The sequence below is a fragment of the Anoplopoma fimbria genome, chromosome 14 (genome assembly GCF_027596085.1).
Source record: "Anoplopoma fimbria isolate UVic2021 breed Golden Eagle Sablefish chromosome 14, Afim_UVic_2022, whole genome shotgun sequence".
NCBI lineage: Eukaryota > Metazoa > Chordata > Actinopteri > Perciformes > Anoplopomatidae > Anoplopoma > Anoplopoma fimbria.
Genome location: NC_072462.1, coordinates 11,885,167 through 11,905,541, shown reverse-complemented (window position 1 = coordinate 11,905,541; position 20,375 = coordinate 11,885,167). Strand labels below are relative to the sequence as shown.

Here is a 20,375-nt window from a genome sequence, read left to right as displayed (position 1 = left end):
TCTAGGACTCTGTCGATGACTTGGTGTCACATTGCCGCATAGAGGAGCTGCTTTCAGGCGGTGGTTTGGTGACATAATGGGGGGAAAGAAGAAGAAATCGGCGGAGCAAGCGGCTCCTCCAGCGGCCCCATCAGCAGCAGCAGCAGCAGCAGCGGGCAAGACTGGTGCAGCTGCGGCGGAAGAGCCAAAGAAACAGCCGGCCAACAACAAGCCGGCTAAACCAGCCAAAGAAAACAAGTCAAAAGGTGGTAATGCGTGAATGCTGGTATCCTAGTTCAAGAAAAAAAAAACATAAAAGCTGATAAAGACCAGGATAAAGGCTGGTCTGTAGGCTGTTATATCAGCTGGGCGTCCATTCTGTTGTGTTCAACCCTGTATGCAGTGTCTTTATCATGCATGTGTTGCATTATGATATATATTAGTGAAGGGTGGTGCATATTCCAATGCAACACCTTTTTGCAAAATGGACCTTATAGTTGGCTTCTTGTATGCTTAATGTTTGTAATCTGTCAGGTGTAAAAATAGCAAAAGCCTTCAGGGTATATCTTCAAATATGCCCCTCTTTTACAGTCAGCCAGCCAGTCAGTCATTTAGCAGACGCTTTTATCCAAAGCGACTTACAATCAGTAGTATATTACATATCATTCACCCATTCACACACTGATGACAGGCTACCATGCAAGGTGCCACCATCAGACTCTAACTAACATTCATGCAACATCCAGTCCACACCGATGGCAAGCCTTCGGGAGCAACTTGGGGTTAAGTGTCTTGCCCAAGGACACATCGACTGCTGAAGCTGGGTATCGAACCACCGACCTTCTGATTGGAGAACTACCTTGCCACAGCCGCCCCTTTTACATTTCTTTATTTAGTATTGTGTAGTATGACACCATCCTGCTGCGACAGCTTGTCAGGCAGGTAAACAAATGTAGGGCTCTGGACACTTGTGATGGACAGTTGCCTGTTTATTAGCCATTGTCAGGCTAAACAGTTAATCCTGTAATCAACGGAATTCATATTTATTCAGCATAATCTAAATGAGAGTGTGTATCAAAATTGTGTCAACATCAAATATGAAAATAAGGCCTATTGAAACGATTAATGATTTGGTGAACATGATGGGTAGGAAAACATGACATCTGGCTCAATGTACATTGCTTTTAAGTGACACAATTCTTCCCTTTTTTGACTTCCTCCAGCTCCAAAGACTTACAGTCTTGCCAACACTGCCCAGGTCGACACAGGAGGAGTCACAGACAAGTCGATTCTTAAAGTAAGTCGTTGTTTCAGTAACTTAACTCTCTCTTTCTCTCTATGCCATTAAATGTTGCTGCTGTAAAATGTTTTTATACTAGCTTAATAATAAAGTGTGTTTCACTCTGAAAAGCATTCAAAATGTTGATAATGAATGGGATTTGACCCTTTAAAACAGGTTGCTATCCAAGCTGAACTAGAGAAGAAGATCATCAAGCTGATCAATGACTTCAGAGAGGAGAATGGGGACAAAGGCCCCATATCCGGCAGACTTACCAACAAAAAGTTGCTGGTAAAAACATATTCATCTCTCGCTCTTCATGGTTAATACACACATTATACAGTCGTCTCATGCTCTGATTCTGGTTTCCTTGTTTGTGCTTGCAGGATCTGTACACAGCTCTGCAGAAGTTCAACTTTAAGAGAGAGCACATTGAGGAGGCGATGAAGAGTAGTGTGCTGTATGGAGGGGATCTCCACTCTGCTCTCGACTGGCTCTGCCTCAACCTTAAAGATGGTAATAGAGCGCCAGCAGTCATCACCATATATATAGCTCTTGATGACACAAGGCTGTTAAGATGGGACTTTATTAATTTATTGTCTTTTTACCAGATGAGCTGCCAGAAGGTTTTACCCAGCAGATGCAAGAGGAGAGTCATAGGAGCCGGCCCAAGTTCCAGCCTCCTCCTCCGGAGAAACCTGCAGCCCAGAGCCCCAAAGCACCCAGCAACAACCACAGAGAGCCCACCAAGGTTTGTTTGTCTATTTACCAGTGTGCGTTGGCTAAAAAGATGTGTACTGTAACACTAAAAAGAAACTTTGTGTTTTCCAGGCCGCAGAAAAGGATGAGGCTGCAAGCATGAAGGATTGGATCTTAAGGTATGCAGAGCAGAGCAGTGATGAAGAGGAGGAAGAGGAAGTAGGGATGAAGACACGCAATCCTGAACTGGAGGAGAAGTTTGATCCAGTAAGTAAAATTAAAGCAACTTAAAGCTGAGATCTCTTTAATTAAAGGAATATAGAGCAGTATGCTTATTCACTTTCCTGCCTAGTGTTAGATGAGCTTTGAGCTTTATGTTTATCAGGCAAATATCACAGTGGTATCAATCTTCTCATCTAACTCTCAGCAAGACAGTGAACAAGCATGTTTCTCAAAAATATTGCTTTTTTTCGGTAGTTTGAGGGCCATATGAAAATTGACCTTATTTCAGTTCTGAAATGTGTCTGTTTTCAGCTTTTGTCAGAAGTTAGGAAGCGCTGATAGTGTAGTAAATGTTGCACAATGTAGTAACCATGTTTTTTATTTCTTGCTGTGTAGAATGACAGGTATTTGGCCCTTACTGCTCAATTGTATGACGCAAAAGAAATGGCAGCTGTTGCCAAAACAAAAGGAGACAAGGCGGGCCAGAGGATGGCTCAGGACAGGATACGCATCATACAGCAGGGTGAGTGCGCTCTAACAATGACGTGCAGAGACTAAACTATTTCTTCTAACTCCCCTTTGACTTTTATAGAAATGTATTGTTTTGTTTCCAGAAATGAAGCCACTGGAGTCCCACCCTGTGTTCAATCCAGCTTTAAAGGTGGTAGACGTGCCTCAAAAGGAAAAGAAGATCCTTCCGGTCAGCGATGACAAAGAGGATCTCAGTTTCAAATTATTTGAACAAACTGAAAAGGCCCCTCCTACGGCGAAAGGTTTGCATCTCGCAAATCAACACTATCTGAGCCAAGCGACTTTAACAGAACACGTTCAAAGGGTTTTACAGGATAAATTAATCATAAAGCTTAACATACTAAGCCTCAACTTGTGATTCAATATATATATATAATATACTGCTGTATCAAACCATTAGATACAAATTTAAAACATTTGTGGAGCCGTCTGCACAATTTTGTCGGTTTGGTGGCAGAATTATAAAAATATGTCATGATCACAAAAATATGTGATCACATTTATCAGTGAAACAAATTCATGATCACAAAATTTCGAGATTTACATTTTCCTTTTCTTCCAGCTCCGGTTGTGAAAAAGAATGAGCCAAAGGACATTCGCAATTTTGACTACACTGCTCGCAGCTGGACAGGAAAGTCTCCCAAACAGTTCCTCATTGACTGGGTTCGAAAGAATCTGCCCAAGAGTCCACCACCGGCTTTTCACAAGGTCGCTGCTGGTAAATACTGGAGATCCAAGTAAGTGTGTGTGTATGCATGTTTCTGTGTCCATGTTTCCATATACAAAGATTGTCATACACAAATACATGCATTCTGTTGAATGTAGCTCGATAATATAATCTCCATGTGCTGAAAATCCATTTTGGTTGACTTCTCACACAGCTATTATCATTTGTGCTATCTCTATTGAAGAATAAAATAACCTGCAGGAGTAGACTGTAGTCCAATTTGAGATTATTTACATCTAGAAATATTTAGTATTTATTTGATGTCTTTGCATCTAACAGGGTGCGTGTGCAAAGGGCTGAAGATGTTCTTGAAGTTTGTCCAACAATCTTGACCGAGGACAGCATGCAGGCACAACATCTGGCAGCCACACTGGCACTCTACACCCTGATTAAAGGACAGGTAGTACATGTACACCAGGCAGAGTTTCTCTCATTCTAATCCTGATCCTCCTGTAATGACCACTATCCCTCTCAACCTTTCACTCTCAGTCGGTGCACCAGCTCCTTCCTCCAACCTACAGAGATGTGTTCTTGGAGTGGAGAGACAGCGACCAGCAGCAACGGGAAGAGAATCGCACTGCTGCCAACAAACCTCGAGACCAGTTCATCTCCCGGCTCCTGACCAGACTCAAACAGCAGCAGCAGAAGGAGAACCAAAGCCGGGAGTCTGAATCCCAAGGCCAGCTGGGGCAGGGCGGTGATGGGGATGAAGAGCCTGAGGAGTCCTGGGAGAACCTGGCTGGTCTTGATATTGGGGAGGGAGTTCAAGAACTGGAGGACAAGAGTGAGAAAAGAGGGAGGGGGGAAGGGGCACTCCAGGCGTCCAGAGAGCTCTTAATGAAGCTGAAGAAGTCCCCACTGGCCCACAAACTGAAGGTAGAAACACAAAACACTTTACCATATTAAAGCTATTTTAATCTTAAAGATGCAAAAAAATGAACCCAAGTAATTCAACCTTCAAGGCACAGCGAGAGCAGCTTCCTGTCTTCCAACACCGGCATCGTGTCCTGGAGGCTCTGCAGCGCCACCCTGTGGTGGTGGTGGCTGGTGAGACGGGCAGCGGAAAGAGTACCCAGATTCCTCAGTTCCTCTTGGAGGAGCTGTTAACGGGAGGCACAGAGGCGAAGCCCTGCAACATCGTGGTGACCCAGCCCCGCAGGATCTCTGCCATGAGCCTGGCCTGCAGGGTCAGCGAGGAGATGGGCTGCGAGGATGGCCCGGGATCGAAGGTGAGAATACATTTTTTTTTTTTTTTACAGAGACATCTTCATGCTTCATGGGCCTGAATATACAACCTTTAGCTTAGTTCTTGTCTAAACCATAATGAAGCCTGATATGATGCACTGTCCTCTGCTTTAATGAATATGTTTTCATGTTGAAATTGTGTTTCAGTCGTCGCCGTGTGGATACCAGATCCGGATGGAGAATCAGTCTGGGGACTGGACCCGCCTGCTGTACTGCACTACTGGAGTCCTGCTCAGGAAGCTACAGCATGACAGACACCTCAGCTCCCTGACGCACATCATTGTAGACGAGGTACTGACAGCATCTCATCAAACCCCCTGTGTGATGGTGCCACGTTATAAAGTGTCTTCTCCACCCTTAGGTGCACACATTTTTTTGTTATTTGACGTTTTTCCAATAACTGCAGGTTAAGATTTTTTTTCGTGTCTCATAAACACACACACACTGCCGTTTTCCTTGTGCTCTCATCTAATCCCTAACAATCCACAGACCGTCAGTCAACAAAGTAAGTGCATGTGACTAACAACACAGCGAAGTGGGTAAAGTCTGTGCTCAAACCCACCTCTTCACCTACATCCTCTCAGGTCCATGAGCGCAGTGTCCAGTCGGACTTCCTGCTAACCATCCTGAAAGATGTTGTTATGAGGAGATCAGACCTGCAGCTGATCCTCATGAGCGCCACAGTGGACTGTTGCAAGTTCTCCAACTACTTCAACCGCTGCCCAGTGATCAGCATTCCTGGGAGGACTTTCCCCGTGGAGGTAAGAGGAGCTTATGCTCACTTGTATACGTAATTCAACTGTGCCTTTGTCTAAATTGAATGCTTTGGAAGTGGATATTAGGTATAAGCTGCATCTGTTTTTGCATAAGGTCCAATCCCAGATGTGTGTCCGTGACATTTCAAGGGCATCTCAGAGGAAGCAGGATATTCTCAATCTTGTGTTGTTTTTATTTTTGCTTAGGTGTTCCACTTAGAAGATATAGTGGAGCAGACGGGGTATGTCCTGGAAAAGGACTCAGAGTACTGCCAGAAAATTCTTGAAGACGAGGAGGAAGTTAGCATCTCTATCTCACAGAAAGGGGGCAAAACCTCCCAGCACCAGGTAATGTTGGCTCTCTGCAGCAGTAAAACTGTATGAGAGGCAGTGGTGTTTTATCCATGTGTGTTACCTTCTTCCGTCTGTTCCAGGAGGTGATATTGAGGGACTCCTCCTCTGGCTGGGACCTGGGTCCAGATCTCGACCACTTCAGCAGCAGGACTCGGCAGGTGCTGCAGTACATGAACCCCAATAAGATCAATATGGACTTAATGGTTGACCTCATCGACTATCTAGGTACAACACATAATCATGTTTTTTTTTTTAAAGCCAGAACAAAGTACATAATCATGCATGTTTCGGTCTTGTCTAAATTTCTGTATTTTTGCCAGACAAATCCCCACAATTTGCGGTGCTGGATGGAGCGGTTCTCGTGTTCCTCCCGGGTCTGGCTCACATCCAGCAGCTCCACGACCTGCTCTCCTCTGACAAGAGGTTCAGAGACAAAAACAGGTGACATACACACACTGGTCTAATCCAGGATACACTCATAAATGTCCTGCACCAAACACAGAATGGTGAAACACACAAACAGTACATTTCACTTTTTAATCAGACCTAACTGTTACTGCTTATGACCGGTTCTTTTAGGTACAGGATCGTTGCTCTCCACTCCACTCTCTCATCAAAGGACCAGGCTTCTGCCTTCACAGTGCCACCTGCTGGAGTTAGAAAGGTACTTCTGAATGTGGTGCAATGAAGCATTGAGAAATAGGAAAATAGAATAATCAAGGTGATGTCATATGATTCAAGAAAGTCCTTTTTGTAAAGCTATATTTTCTGTTTCAAGTTTTCTTAAAATAAAACGAATTGTGTTGCTTGTTTAAAAAGAAAATACATTTTGAAAACTCCATAAAATGTATCTGAACAATTCTATCCATTGATCTTTAAATCCCTACTGCTATGCTCTGCTTTGTGTCTCCTTTAGATTGTCTTGTCAACTAACATTGCTGAGACAGGTGTGACTATTCCCGACGTTGTGTTTGTCATCGACACTGGAAAGACTAAAGAAAATAAGTAAGGGCTCATGAACAATTTCAGGAAAGAATGTTGCATGTTATTGTATTGAAATTACATTATCTTAAAACAGATTGCAGAAGTAAATGCTAACATGGGGCTGTTAAAGTTCAGCCTCATGGTGACGTTACTGGAAAAGTCAGAGGATCACCGGTGTCATGAGGATACATTATCTAGGAACGATGGATAACCACCAAATTTCATGGAAATTTCATGACAATACTGTTATGTTCAGGTACCATGAGAGCAGCCAGATGAGTTCCCTGGTGGAAACTTTTGTTTCCAAAGCGAGCGCCCTCCAGAGGCAGGGGAGAGCAGGACGTGTCCGACACGGCTTCTGCTTCAGGCTCTATCCAAAATTCAGGTATGGAGGTCATCATTTCTTTTTATAGAGAAGGGAATGGGAACACAAAGCAGGAAAACAAATAATTTCCCATCAAATGCCAAGAATGCCAAGACAATACATGTGCTGATCTGTTCTGCTCTCGTTTGACCCCCTTGACCTCAGGTTTAATGCCTTCATGGACTACTCCATTCCAGAGATTCTACGGGTCCCACTGGAGGAGCTCTGCCTTCATATCATGGTATAAAAGCATACTCATTAACAAAGACAGAAATAAAAAACTCACAAAAAGGCCAACACTTCTACCTTCTACAACTGAGAAAACAATATTTTAAGCTTCTGTTTTTGGTGTTCTTCACTCCCCTCTCTCTGGTAGAAATGTCAGTACGGCTCCCCGGAGGACTTTCTGAGCCGGGCCCTGGATGCTCCTCAGCCCCAGTCGGTCAGTAACGCCATCAACCTCCTGAGGAAGATCGGTGCGTGTCACCCAGACAATCACCTCCTCACCCCTCTGGGACACCACCTGGCAGGTCTCCCCGTCAATGTGAAGATTGGCAAGATGCTCATCTATGGAGCAATCCTCGGCTGCCTGGAGCCCATAGTACGTCCCACTAGATTATTTTTCAGAAACAGTCTATAACAACTATGAGTGTTTGCAACTGAGGATTTCATCTTGGTATTTTATTTAAACTAATGTCTCTATATAATTCCATTATTATACATTATTTATTAAGAGGAGATTTGTTTCAGGCAACCATTGCAGCAGCAATCTCGGAAAAGTCTCCCTTCTCTACACCAATGAACAGGAAGGAGGAAGCCAACCTGGCCAAAGCCGCCCTGGCATTGGCCAACTCGGATCACCTGACGATATATAGTGCATATCTGGGGTAGGAATTTTTAAAGGCTTGACTTTAAACACAGACTTTGGATTTTCATTTAGGAGCAGAATTGGGATTTTTAAAAGCGTCTCAGATGGTTCTCACACAAATATTGATTCAAAGTCACTGAGATGTTTTTAATGAGAATCCAAGCCATGCAAACTGAGCCAAAGTGCTGTAGTGAGTAGAAGAAGAGTACAACAAGTAAAAATCAAACTGTCTTAAGAGGAGTACTAAGATCTTCAGGTCTTCAATAAGGTTATTCATTAACGTCAAAAACAGCCCAAAGAAGGTATTAAAAAGTCTCACATTTAATTGAATAATGTCTTGAAAATGTTGTTTGCATGCTGTGGGCCCTCACATTAGTAACCCATGTTTTATATGTGGTTGCAGGTTGCCTAAACAAATATTTTTTTATATTAAAAATTATCAGTCTCAATATCTCCCTCTCTGATAACCCATTTTTCTGTTTCCCTGTCACATTGTTTGTTAGGTGGAAGAACTCACAGACTGATGGACAAAGAGCAGAAATGTCCTTCTGTAGGAAATACTTCCTCAATCGCACAGCTCTCATTACAATAGAGGTAACACACACACATGCACACATACACACAGATTATCTCCCTCCTCCTCCTCCTCCTGTCTAATCCTGTGTGTTTGACCCATCTTCTATCCAGAGTGTGAAGCACGAGCTGATGAGGATGATGGAACAGGCAGGTTTTTGGTCGTGTCGCTCCAAGCCACAGGCGACGGCGCTGTCCAAGCCCCAGATCTCCGTCCTGAACGCAGTGCTGGCGGCGGGACTCTACGACAGCGTGGCACGGGTCTTGTGCACCCCCTCTGTGGATGTGCTCGAGCGAGTGGTCTGCCAAGTGGAGACGCCCCAAGGCAAGGCTCAGGTCCACCCCTCATCTGTTAACCGCAACCTGCAGACACACGGCTGGCTGCTGTACCAGGAGAAGGTATGAGGAAAGAGTGTGTGTGAGTGTGTGTGTGTGTGTGTGTGTGTGTGTGTGTGTGTGTGTGTGTGTGTGTGTGTGTGTGTGTGTGTGTGTGTGTGTGTGTGTGTGTGTGTGTGTGTGATGTCTGCTTATCTCTGAAGTCACATTTGTGCTAATAAATGTTAATCCACAGGTGAAATACACGAAGATCTACCTGCGCGACACCACCCTGATATCTCCTTTCCCAATGCTGCTGTTCGGAGGCGACATCGATATCCAGCACAGAGAAAGGCTCATCTCACTAGATGGATGGATCCACTTCCAGGTCAGAGGTCACGGGAGGTTGCTCGGGAGTTGTCAAAGCTGTCCATGACTTTGTAGGCCAAGGAAATAGACCTTGTACCAAGTTTAAAATTAAATCAATTTTTTCTTAAAGGCTCCTGTACGGATTGGTGTGATCTTCAAACACCTGAGGAAGCTGATGGACTCTTTGCTGGAAAAGAAGCTGGAGAACCCGAGGATGAGCCTCGAAGGTAAACGCGATCATCACAACACTTTTGTTCAATATGCCCACTGCTGTATGGCAAAATCTGAAAAATCATGACGAAAAATGTGTAGAAATACTGAATGGAATACGTTTTTAGACAGAAAACTGAAGGCATTTAAGTCGCTGTCTACAGTCAAGACATGGCTAAGCAGTCCTTTGTTATGTGGAAATATACTATTACTACAATATTATCTCAAACCTTCCTCTGTCTGCTGTAGGTGAGAGGACCATCCAGATGATTCTGGATCTGATCAAATCAGAGTGATATCGGACCACCAAAGGATCTGATTGCCCCTGAAGAACCTGCATCAATACCTTTTCTTACAACATCGACAGACCTGGTATTCAGGATGAATGCCTGCAGACAGATGTGGACATCCTGAAGATTAACTAATGCTTACCAAGAACTCTTACTCACATTGAGGAGGACTGTGTCATATGAAATGCAGAAATAAATGTGGAAATTTGAGGGCAGAAAGTAGAAAATTATGTTGACAAATGCGGTGGAAATAAAGCTGTACACATTTTTATTTGAATCTTTCATTGTGTCATGGTTAATAGTCAAAATAATTACTGTCTTAAATATTATATAAATAATAAATAGCAACTGTAAATGCAGGCAAACAGACTACTAGTGAGTTAGCGATGCAATTGGAAAGAGGAAGATGAACTTTCTTACCTGAAGTTCAGAAAACAATGGTAACTTTATTTGTACAAAAACAACACCAAGTCAGCTGCCCAGTGAAATGCCATTTAATCCCTCTTTTGCTCCTGCAGTTTAAAAACCTAATCACAGTTTGTAGCAACTCCCACAAATGATGTGTTAACATAAATAAAGCAAAATCAAAGTGCAAATATTCCAACAATCCTCCTCAAGCATTCAGAAAAGATTGCCATCATCATTATCACACATCTGTTTTTATTACTCTAATGTAAATCAGAGGCATATAACTGAAACTATCTTTCTAACAATAGAAAATTCAGCACATAAAACTGTTGAGTGACAAAAAACAGGACTTTCATGGAAAGAAATAAGCAAGACAGGATCTGTAGTGATCCACACACTGTTGGTAAATGAGATTGTGTGTGTGTGTGTGTGTGTGTGTGTGTGTGTGTGTGTGTGTGTGAGCCTTCCAATCACAAGCTTTCAGTCAGCTGACATGCTGCTCTCACATCTCTGTGGAAAGTAAGCAGATCTCAAATAACTTTATTTCTTGAATCTCTATTTAAAATTTGAGAAGTATAGCTCCACAAAAACATATGCAAAACTGAAACTTCGTTAAGATGCAATTATGTAGAAGATAGAGCCTTGAACAATATATAAACACAATAAATAGGCTCTATATCTGGACAGCTGTTACCTTGATGGCACCGTTTTATTAATCATCTAATTTTACTGAGCAAAAGCACTCCTTTCAGCCTGTTTTGATAAAAAAAAACCTGATATATTTAAAATGCCACACAACCTTACTTATGTACACAGTTATGACACTCATTTATATCTGGTGCGACTTTATCATTACAGGAAATCATAAAGGAGGAAGTGATGATACTTATGTAACCTCTCATTACAAATCTCCAGCGCTGCGTGGGATTCACAATAACTTCTCCAGCAGATCTGCATGTTAGTACTGGATAACACTGTACCCGGCGTCCTGCACTGTGGAGTAGACTGTATCATCTACAATCAAAAGATCAACACAATGAGATGGTTACGTATTAAAAGGAGAAGCGTAAACTAATCCAGTCGACAACAAAGCCACAACACTGATCCTACCACTTAAACTACCTTTTGTTTCACACGCACTGGCAGAAGATTTAAGTTGCAAAATGAGATTATCAATACACAATGAAATGCACCAAAAGGTGGGTAAGCGTATCCATTGAAACCAGATTCTCATGTTCACCAAGCAGCATGTTCTCTTTAGCTACATGGTCTTAGCAAGCAACACACTATACACTGTATTTAAGTGAAAACACACAAACATACCCCCACTGTTGTTGGTTGGATCAGGTAAAGGCCCCCTCCTGCAAATTTACAAAACAAGGAAAACAATAAGTCAGTAAGTGTCCTAGAAATGGGGTTGAAGAAGTGGTTGGAATACTAATTGGATGGATAGATGGATAAACAAGAGAGGTGGCAGCTCTCTCTTCTAAGCTTACCTGATGATTGGTGGAGGCAGACGAGAGGGTGGAGCTACAGCTGGAGACCTCTGACCGCTGTAGAAGTTCTCATACACAACCGGCGCTGTTAAGAGAGGACAAATAAAGATTGTTCTGATACTGAACAACTGATTAAACAGTGCATGTTTGTGTGTTGCCTGATAACTAACTACCTTCAGCTTTCCAGCACTGGTTTAATAATTAACGGCACAGTATTGTGAGTGAGTATTCCTGAATTCATACCTGGTGGTTTGTCACCGGTCCGCCTGAGGTTGACAAAGTGTTCAATATCTTCCTGGACATCACACTGCTCCAGCGACTTCCTCACTTCCTCATACAGCTATGCACATACACACACACAAACACACAAACACACACACACAGAGACAGTAAAACAAGGTCAGAGTCCAATAAAGCAAAGTTTATAGATATGCTTGGAGGTTTGTCCAACAAAGTTTTTCTTTGTTGATAGATGACTGTAAACCTGCATAGATTGGGCCACTAGGGGCAGCGTAATAAGTTTTAAACCAGGCAGCATACTCATATGCAAATCAATTTGGTCACCTAAAATTATTAATCAGCGTTCGGCTGTACTTAGCTCCACCCTCTCATGTTGCTTCTGGTTGCAAAAAAGAAACCAAGATGGTGCAAGCTAAAAAAGACAAACTTGCGGCTTCAAAATGGCAGTCCACAAACGAATGGGTGACATGATGTGACTACGTCCACTTTGTATTGAGTCTGTACTGCAAACACAACACTGACATATTATCACCTCATAAACCTAATATAGATTTAGCATAACATTTATACATCCTGCAGGAACCGAGCAACATATTTATTCATTTAAAGTAAAGTTTTGGTTCACCTGATGAATGTATACCCGACATTTGCTCTTCTTTTAGCTCTGGTTTGGTCTCCAGGTTATAATACTGATTATAGCAGCTTTAAAGTTGGGATATAATCTGATATAACCAGATATAACTGGGAGCCTTACCTCATCACTGGTCACACACTGCTGGGAAAGCTGGTTAAGGTGAGTCCAGACTGTGTTTCTCAGAAAGTTAATACGCTCCATTGCCTGTTTCTCAAACATCTGTGAGGGAAAACATAGCAAAATACATTTAGCTCATCTACATATGTATGTTAAATTCAAACTTTTGGGATCCAACCAAACAGTCTCACCTCACAGGCTTTGACATGTTCCTTCAGCCATTCATCTCTAAGCTTTCCTACTGTGGTCACATTCTGATGGTATAACCTGTCTGCCAATCAAACACATACATCAAACAGTAATTAGATAATATAAATACCCAAACACACTGCATTTACTACTATGGTCCTTCATATAGCGTATAATATTAAGCCATATTCAAATCATCAAGGCACCAAGCACATGATGTGCTAAAGATGCCTGTGGCATTTATTTTTTTGTAAACTTACCAGCTTCTTCTGCGTTCTGTTTTGCATTCTGCGCCTTTGAGTAGAGCTGAAAGGTGATACATTAAAAACACATGAGTATGAAGTCTTCAACAGCGGGTCATGTGACAAGTAAAATAAATGACTGCACATAAGGTCATATGAACATTTTTAAAGAAGCTATATCTACAACAGCTTCAGGACAGGACTCCTCAGAGCACAATTCATTAAGTTTGTTTCTTACAAAAGTATTAATCATTTCCTACGGCAATGTGTTGGCCTCACTCTGGTGTGAAAATAAGTGCTGCTATGTTCTTTAATATGGGCTTCACATCCTCTTTAGGATTGCAACTTACATCTATTATCATTATAAATAATCTTTGCCATATTTGGTCTTTAAAATGCCGATTGCTAGCTTTCAGAGCCAAAAGTCTCTAAATTGCTTGTTTTCAAATAAATAAATAAATTACGGTATATGTTCACTTTAAATACACACTTCAATAACAGACATATTTGAACATATTCTTAAACATTTATTTGTTTGTTTTTCACATTCTATTGTACATACATTACAATTCTATTTTTAATTATGTCTGTATACTATTGTATTGTTTTATAGTTTAGGACCAATCACTAACAGAACATTTCTTGTATGTGCAAACATATTTGGCAACAAACCGTCTCTGATTCTGAAATAGGCTGAAACACAAACTTAATGTAAATCCAAAGGTGGATAAAATAAAAAAAATTATATTGTATATTTGCAAATTTCCCCGTTGTGGGACTCACAAAGGATGATCTTATCTTATTTTCTTTGTTCTAACACATTAATCTTCCATGACTGAGAAGCTCCACTTTGATCACTTTACCTTCTCAATGTGCTTGGTGTTGTTGGTGTTGGTGTTTCGATTCACATTCTGATCTGCTTCTTCTTTATCTCGGCATTTCTGCTCATAAGTCTTCTTTGACTGGGGATAGCATCGCAGTAAGAGTTAAAGCTTTTTAATAAATTGTAAACTGTTTATCACCAAAAATAATCGAAGAGGCAAAATGTTGAGGAAACAAGTAAAGAAAGACAGCAGCACCAACAGAGCTTGACTATGGATGTCAGTGATGTTCTCTACCTCTGGGCTTATTTTAATTTAAATGTTGCAAAAGTACTTCTTCTTTCGGCAATGACTTTATATGACGCTTTTATTCACCCACCAGACTGGTCAATACGACTTCCTCATCCGAAGAGGAAGAACATGGAAGGGATAAGACATGCATTTTCACTGTTTTCACAACAAAACTGAAACTCCTTTGACATGAACCACCAATGGACTAAAGTAGCCTTGGTGCTATAGCTTTAAGACTTAAAATAGATAGCAGAGTACTTTGGCCTTGGTTTGGTAGGTTAATTATTGTGTAACATTAATGCTAATCAATAACACATTACAAGGAAAAGGCAGAGAAGAGATCTTGAGGGAAAGTCTGAGAGTGCCCTTGAAGTGATTTATTTCATGTTGAGCCTGTAAATAGTTAACTCTGCATTTCAACTTTTACTTACATCCATTGTCTTCTTGAAATATGTAGACTTCTGTTTGTGGAGCGCATCCATCTGTTGTTCCATCTGAAATGACAATGTTGCATCTAGTCAACAAGTTGCAAAGATGCCACAGTCTGCTCGGTGCATCACAGTCCTTATTAAACTGCCAACCTTTTTCCTCGCTTCTTTTTGTTTTTCTCTGAATTCTTCCAGTTTCTTTGCCTCCTCCCTCATGTTCTGCGCCAGTTGTAAGTGTGACAGACTCACATGTTCAGTCTCTGCAAGGGTAAAAACAAGATTTATGTTCCGAGCGAAACAGAAAACATTAACTAAACAAACGTTAAATAATGGAAGCTGAAAGGAGGTGTTATTAAGACTTAAAAATGTTAAGTACTTACGTAATTTGAACATGTCCAGGGATCGTTTTAATGTGCTTAGAAAGCAGAAAAAAAAAGAAGATTACAGAGAGATTTCACACAAAAAAGTACACAATTTCTGTTTATCCATAAGACACTTTAAAAATTACTACATAGCACAAAAAGAGGAAACTAAAGCTACCCTGTGGAGTTTTTGACCACTGGTAGCAAAAGCTGTATGGATGGTTCCTCGATTTGCATGTGCTGTGCACACAGCAGTCAGTTTCACGACTAACAGTTGGTGAGGGTAATGTGCAAAGAAATATAACAATGCGAACAACAAAGACAGTGAAGAAGACTGCTAGCATTTTAACATAGATGTAAACAATACCCTATTTAAAACATTTGAGAAAAATCCTCTTTACAAATATTTTACAATGAAGGAAATGCACTGAACATGTCTGTAAGATCTCAAGCAGGGTTTCTGCGGGGTTGACTGTATTTTGTTATAAATATAAAAAATACAAGAATTAATTAAATACCTGTCTGATGGTCATACAGGCCAAAGTAAGACTTACAATTATTTATTATTGTATCACTTTTTCAGTACTTTCCTAAAGATTTAATTAATGATGAATGCAACCTAGACCAGAATAAGTGGATAGATTAAGAAAGGCATAAAATACCTTTTACTGCCTTTTTTTAAATTTCTTTACTCATGCTTTTTCAGACTTACAAAACCTGCAGATACTTTACTCAAGAACTTACATAATGCCTTTTGGTGAGAAACACAGAATGTAAAAATTACTTTGTTCTTTTTACAAAATACACAGGGTACCAGGTATTAATAAGCTACCATGCTTTTACTAAGTAAATAATTATTTCCCTCTGCCCAATTAGCCCTCCTTCCTCTTCAGAGATAGAAACAAAGAGCAGAAGCAAAGTCACACTGACCATGTGACGGAATGGGAACTAAACTTGCTGAAGAAGAAACAACATATAAACACTGACACACACAATCTAAGAGACTAAAACAACATTATCAAATAATTGCAGCAAAAAACTGCACCATAAAACTGTGAACCACCGAGTCAGAATGATCTGCTTTCATTCGTCTTTCTGCATCCAAACTAATCGGAGCTAATGTCAGTTCTGCAGAGACAGACTCTTTAATTTCATTTTCTCAGGCTTACTGTAAATATATGTGATCAAATAATAACTGCATCTCAACACTGAGGTTTCTTACTTCATCTCATTGTGTCCACACACCTTCTTGGACAAACCAAGAAGATCTTTGGCGTACTTCTCCTCAACTGATGCCCTGAAAGAAACAACCAGAAACAAAGAACCCTTTATCTGATTAAATACTTATTCATTTTCATGACATACAGGATGTTTTATCACTAGTTTTAATAAACACACAACTTGGTCATCGCTTTCAGCCAGTGGACATTTTTATTTTTTTGTCATAAATGCTCACGCCAAATATGAATTAATGACTAAATATGTATTGGAACTCAAATAACAAGGTGCAATTTACAGAATAAACCACAGGTTTTTTTTGTGTAACTACACATGTGTCTTTATACTATTTGGTGCAACTATTTGGTGTAAATGTATGCATGCATTTCTGCACAAATGACTCCATCTATGAATATGTTCTTATTGTGATAGGACACATAGAAGACATGTAGAGGTCACAATACTAAAAATGTAATATGATGCACATTTTATGTCCACAAAACATTCTATTTCATTTTCACACAATTGCTTTATTTATATTCTATATATTATGTATTTATTGTATTTATTTATGCTCATTTATACATATTCCATAAATATACTTCAATTTACTTAAATAAATGAGGTTTCTTACATAGTGCCAAATACCATTTCTTGCATGTGTCCTTTTTTGTGTGAGTGTGACACCGAGATAAATGTGTTACAGAATGTTGGGAACTCTTGTATCTTGTGGCTTTAAAATTTGCCTTTTATTCTTACATGAGGAAACGTTCAGTCATGTTATTGTGAAATATCCTCTTTTGATATATCTTTAGCAGTGTGTTTTATTATACTTGTACTGCAATCCATGCAAATATATAAAAAGTATAGTGTGGATGTCAATGGCTGCCAACTTGTGTGTGTGTGTGTGTGTGTGTGTGTGTGTGTGTGTGTGTGTGTGTGTGTGTGTGTGTGTGTGTGTGTGTGTGTGTGTGTGTGTGTGTGTGTGTGTGTGTGTGTGTGTGTGTGTGAGAGAGAGAGAGAGAGAGAGAGAGAGAGAGAGAGAGAGAGAGAGAGAGAGAGAGGACATGGTACTTGGTCACATGAGGAAGGAGGAAATCTAAATTCAAATGTCAAACTTTGTATGGCTCAGTTATAAAAGTATATCTAGATAATGCTTCACAAACATTTGCTCTGTTCTCTGGTCTCCCACAATGCAGTAGTGTGGATGAGTAATGCTGATTTACCTGTGGGTTTAATCTAAAAGTAGGAAAACCCATCCAGATAAGAATATTACTGTAATCAAACTTGAATGTGGCTGGTCATTTTCCAATGCAATAAACTGTTAGAAATAATTATTTTGGTGTGTAGAAAGTAGTGCATTTGAAGTTTTCTGGCAATTAACAATGTCATTGCAGGTTTATATAAAGCAGCTTTTTATACCACAACATTGACCGATTGAAGGCTATTACAAGCAAACTATTTGTCACTAATTCTTATATATTCTAATATATTTTCCTTAAAGTATAACTGAAGAAAAGTCAAACGTAACATTATATTACAGGCCAACCAAAGACAGCATGCTTTAAAATTCTTGACAGTTTCAGAAATGTTGTATAATGACATACTCATACTCAACTATTTATCTCTCTTTTCTTTTTACCTTATTGTAACTTTATTACTTCTGACCTAAGAGACATTTAATCCTATTTCATTGCAGTCTTTGATTGCTCCATGTCCACTAACACTTGAACTGTTCTTGCTTCATAACTTACTCAACTCACTTCACTAATAAACCTCACAACATCCAACAGCAGTTCACAGTTTGTGTTCCTCTTTTTCAAGTTTCAAAGTATTATATATATATATATATATATATATATATATATATATATAATGTTTTTTTTCAACTACTATGTTCTCATTTGCTTATTTGTTGCCCTTATTTTTACCTACATGTCTATTTATATCTAACTGCTAATTGTACTGTTCTGTCTGGTCGATATTAAGAGGAACTTAAAACCAGAGTCAAAATCCTTGTATGTGTGCACATACTTGGCCATTAAAGCTGATTCTGATATTAATATAGATCGTGGCATTACCTGGCCTTCATGAAATCTTCCACCTCTTTGCATGTCCTCTTGCCATCATTGAGATACTGGATAATTGCATCATAGCCACCAGTGCAGGTCAGGTCAGAGTTCTGCCAATAACAGTAAAGTTGGGGTTACTTGATTAGATTATATGTCCAGTTTATGGATAGATATTACATTATATGGATATCATTACTACCCTGAGCCTTCCTCGTAGCACTTATTGAATTCGTATTCGTTTACTGCACTTATCCTATTCGTAGTAGTTTGTAGCACTTATTATATTCATATTAGTCTGTTGCAATTATTGTTTTCGTAGTAATTTGCCTCTGCACTGTACTTTTGCTCTGGTTTATGCTTTTAGATGCTTGTTTAAGAAAGGAGATGCACTTATGACTTCTGGTGACTAGTAGTTCTCTTGAATACCTATGTTGAATACACTTACTGTAAGTCGCTTTGGATAAAAGCGTCTGCTAAATGACTGTAATGTAATGTAATGTAATGTAATTACTTCACACAGATACCTTACAGACCTAAGAGGACTAAATGCTGTCATACCAACACCTCTAGTTCCACTAGAGGTGTTGGTATGATTCTCATAATGAAGTTCCCAAGACAACGGCACACACAGACATAAATAAACCCTTAAACATTAAAGTCTTTGACACGGAGATGTAAATTGATGTTTTGAAATGTACTTCTCCATGATTTAGGTAAGCTGAGGGTACCAGCCTATAATCAGCCCCACCTTGCAGATGTCAAAATCAGCGGGTTATCGACTTTCTTTCTCTATTATAGATATGAAGCCATGTAACTGTATCACTAATTCAGTTCTAGAGTTTAATCGGTTATTTAATTTTTTCATAGAGCAAGTGGTGGAATGTAACTAAGAACTTTTAGTTAAGCAGTGCATTACTTTGAGGTACTTGTACTTTATGTGAGTATTCCCATTCTATGACACTTAATAAATCTACTCCACTACATTACAATATTTTGTATATATTGTTCTTTAATTTACTTCGTTTATCTGACAGCTGTACTTCAGATAAAGATTTGCAACAGGACATGCACAACAGACGATCCGTTAATAGAATATGACACATTGCTATACTATAAACTACCCAACAGTATACAAAGTAGATTAGTCTGCTCCACCTCAACAAACTGCAACAATGCAAATGCAATTTAGACATGAATGCACCAGTAGAAAAATAAGTGATATAATATATAATTACACTAAGGGCCATTTTTGTACTTTTCTTCAATATCATTTTACACTGAATATGTTTAAAGTTTATTATTAGTATTAGTGTGGCTCTTCTTCAACCATTGTGTAAATCACCCACCAAGAGAGGAGAGAGGAACCTATTAGCCACAGTAGCCACACGAATAGAAAGAGAAACTACATTGCAACATGATTAAATTAGCTACAATTAGAAATACATGCCTTTTTCATGATTTATTTTCTGAGATAGTGTTACTTTTTTTTATTTTTTTTATTATAATTAATAAATAAACTCAAAACACAGCACCAGACACTTACCCAGAAGGAGTCCTTGAAGTGGAGATTTTTCATAACTGTAAGAGAGGACCAGATGGCAGTGTTGACAGGTCTGTGAGCTGACTGAAAGTGAATGAAGCTGTTTGGTTATTAAAGCAACAGTAACAATGTGGGCTGGGCACCCTTCCAATCGACGCATGCGCAGTATGACAAATATAAACTGTTCAGTCGCAATTTACGTCAGGATTGACTGCACGTGCACTTTGTATCCAGACATGAATGATATCCGACAAATAATGTATAAGTAATAACTTGAAAGAGGTTTAATTGGTTTTCATAGAACACCCTGTCAAGCATGATCTAGAAATATTTAGACTGAATATGAATTATTCGTGCGATTTCTGATTGTTGTTTACACATTTTGTTTTAACTATAGCAAAAATATTTATAATTATTATTATTATTATTATTATTATTATTATTATCTATTATGTTTTATTGTAACTCGAAAAAAATGTTAAATGGTCATGCTGTGTTGTTTAATTTATTTTTGAAAACATGAATGGTCATACATGATATAAATATGAAGTAT

The 20,375-nt window shown here is 39.5% G+C and overlaps 2 protein-coding genes across 2 annotated transcripts; one reads left to right on the top strand and one right to left on the bottom strand.

Moving 5' to 3' along the window:
* Positions 1 to 76: 76 nt before the first annotated feature.
* dhx29 (DEAH (Asp-Glu-Ala-His) box polypeptide 29) lies at positions 77 to 9,814 on the top strand. Its single transcript, XM_054613187.1, has 28 exons — positions 77 to 245; positions 1,203 to 1,276; positions 1,436 to 1,549; positions 1,645 to 1,774; positions 1,870 to 2,009; positions 2,090 to 2,224; positions 2,576 to 2,702; positions 2,794 to 2,952; positions 3,273 to 3,447; positions 3,717 to 3,837; positions 3,927 to 4,313; positions 4,400 to 4,666; positions 4,830 to 4,973; positions 5,267 to 5,443; positions 5,645 to 5,785; positions 5,872 to 6,016; positions 6,112 to 6,232; positions 6,371 to 6,455; positions 6,708 to 6,796; positions 7,032 to 7,160; positions 7,305 to 7,380; positions 7,516 to 7,740; positions 7,890 to 8,026; positions 8,511 to 8,601; positions 8,695 to 8,979; positions 9,152 to 9,283; positions 9,395 to 9,491; positions 9,724 to 9,814. The coding sequence occupies exons 1-28, from the start codon at positions 77 to 79 to the stop codon at positions 9,768 to 9,770; spliced, it is 4,119 nt and encodes a 1,372-aa protein (XP_054469162.1). The 3' UTR covers positions 9,771 to 9,814.
* Positions 9,815 to 11,097: 1,283 nt separating this feature from the next.
* On the bottom strand, positions 11,098 to 19,905 carry pstpip2 (proline-serine-threonine phosphatase interacting protein 2). The gene is made up of 14 exons (XM_054613189.1): positions 19,826 to 19,905; positions 18,292 to 18,392; positions 16,215 to 16,289; positions 15,011 to 15,045; positions 14,784 to 14,890; positions 14,634 to 14,696; positions 13,954 to 14,052; positions 13,109 to 13,154; positions 12,851 to 12,930; positions 12,663 to 12,761; positions 11,912 to 12,008; positions 11,669 to 11,753; positions 11,496 to 11,533; positions 11,098 to 11,186 (listed from the first exon to the last, which is right to left on the bottom strand). Exons 1-14 carry the CDS (start codon positions 19,856 to 19,858, stop codon positions 11,131 to 11,133), a joined length of 1,014 nt encoding a protein of 337 aa, XP_054469164.1. The 5' UTR covers positions 19,859 to 19,905; the 3' UTR covers positions 11,098 to 11,130.
* Between the last annotated feature and the right edge of the window lie 470 nt (positions 19,906 to 20,375).

Bases quoted from the DNA above. Each gene is read 5' to 3' on its own strand.
- pstpip2 (XM_054613189.1), bottom strand. From the start codon at position 19,858: ATGAAAAATCTCCACTTCAAGGACTCCTTCTGG. The intron at 12,931-13,108 runs GTAAGTTTACAA...TTTGATTGGCAG, and splicing joins ACAGAACGCAGAAGAAGCTG to ACAGGTTATACCATCAGAAT. The intron at 11,187-11,495 runs GTATGTTTGTGT...TTTTGATTGTAG, and splicing joins TCCAACCAACAACAGTGGGG to ATGATACAGTCTACTCCACA.
- dhx29 (XM_054613187.1), top strand. From the start codon at position 77: ATGGGGGGAAAGAAGAAGAAATCGGCGGAGCAAGCGGCTCCTCCAGCG. The intron at 2,010-2,089 runs GTTTGTTTGTCT...TGTGTTTTCCAG, and splicing joins ACCACAGAGAGCCCACCAAG to GCCGCAGAAAAGGATGAGGC. The intron at 8,980-9,151 runs GTATGAGGAAAG...GTTAATCCACAG, and splicing joins GGCTGCTGTACCAGGAGAAG to GTGAAATACACGAAGATCTA.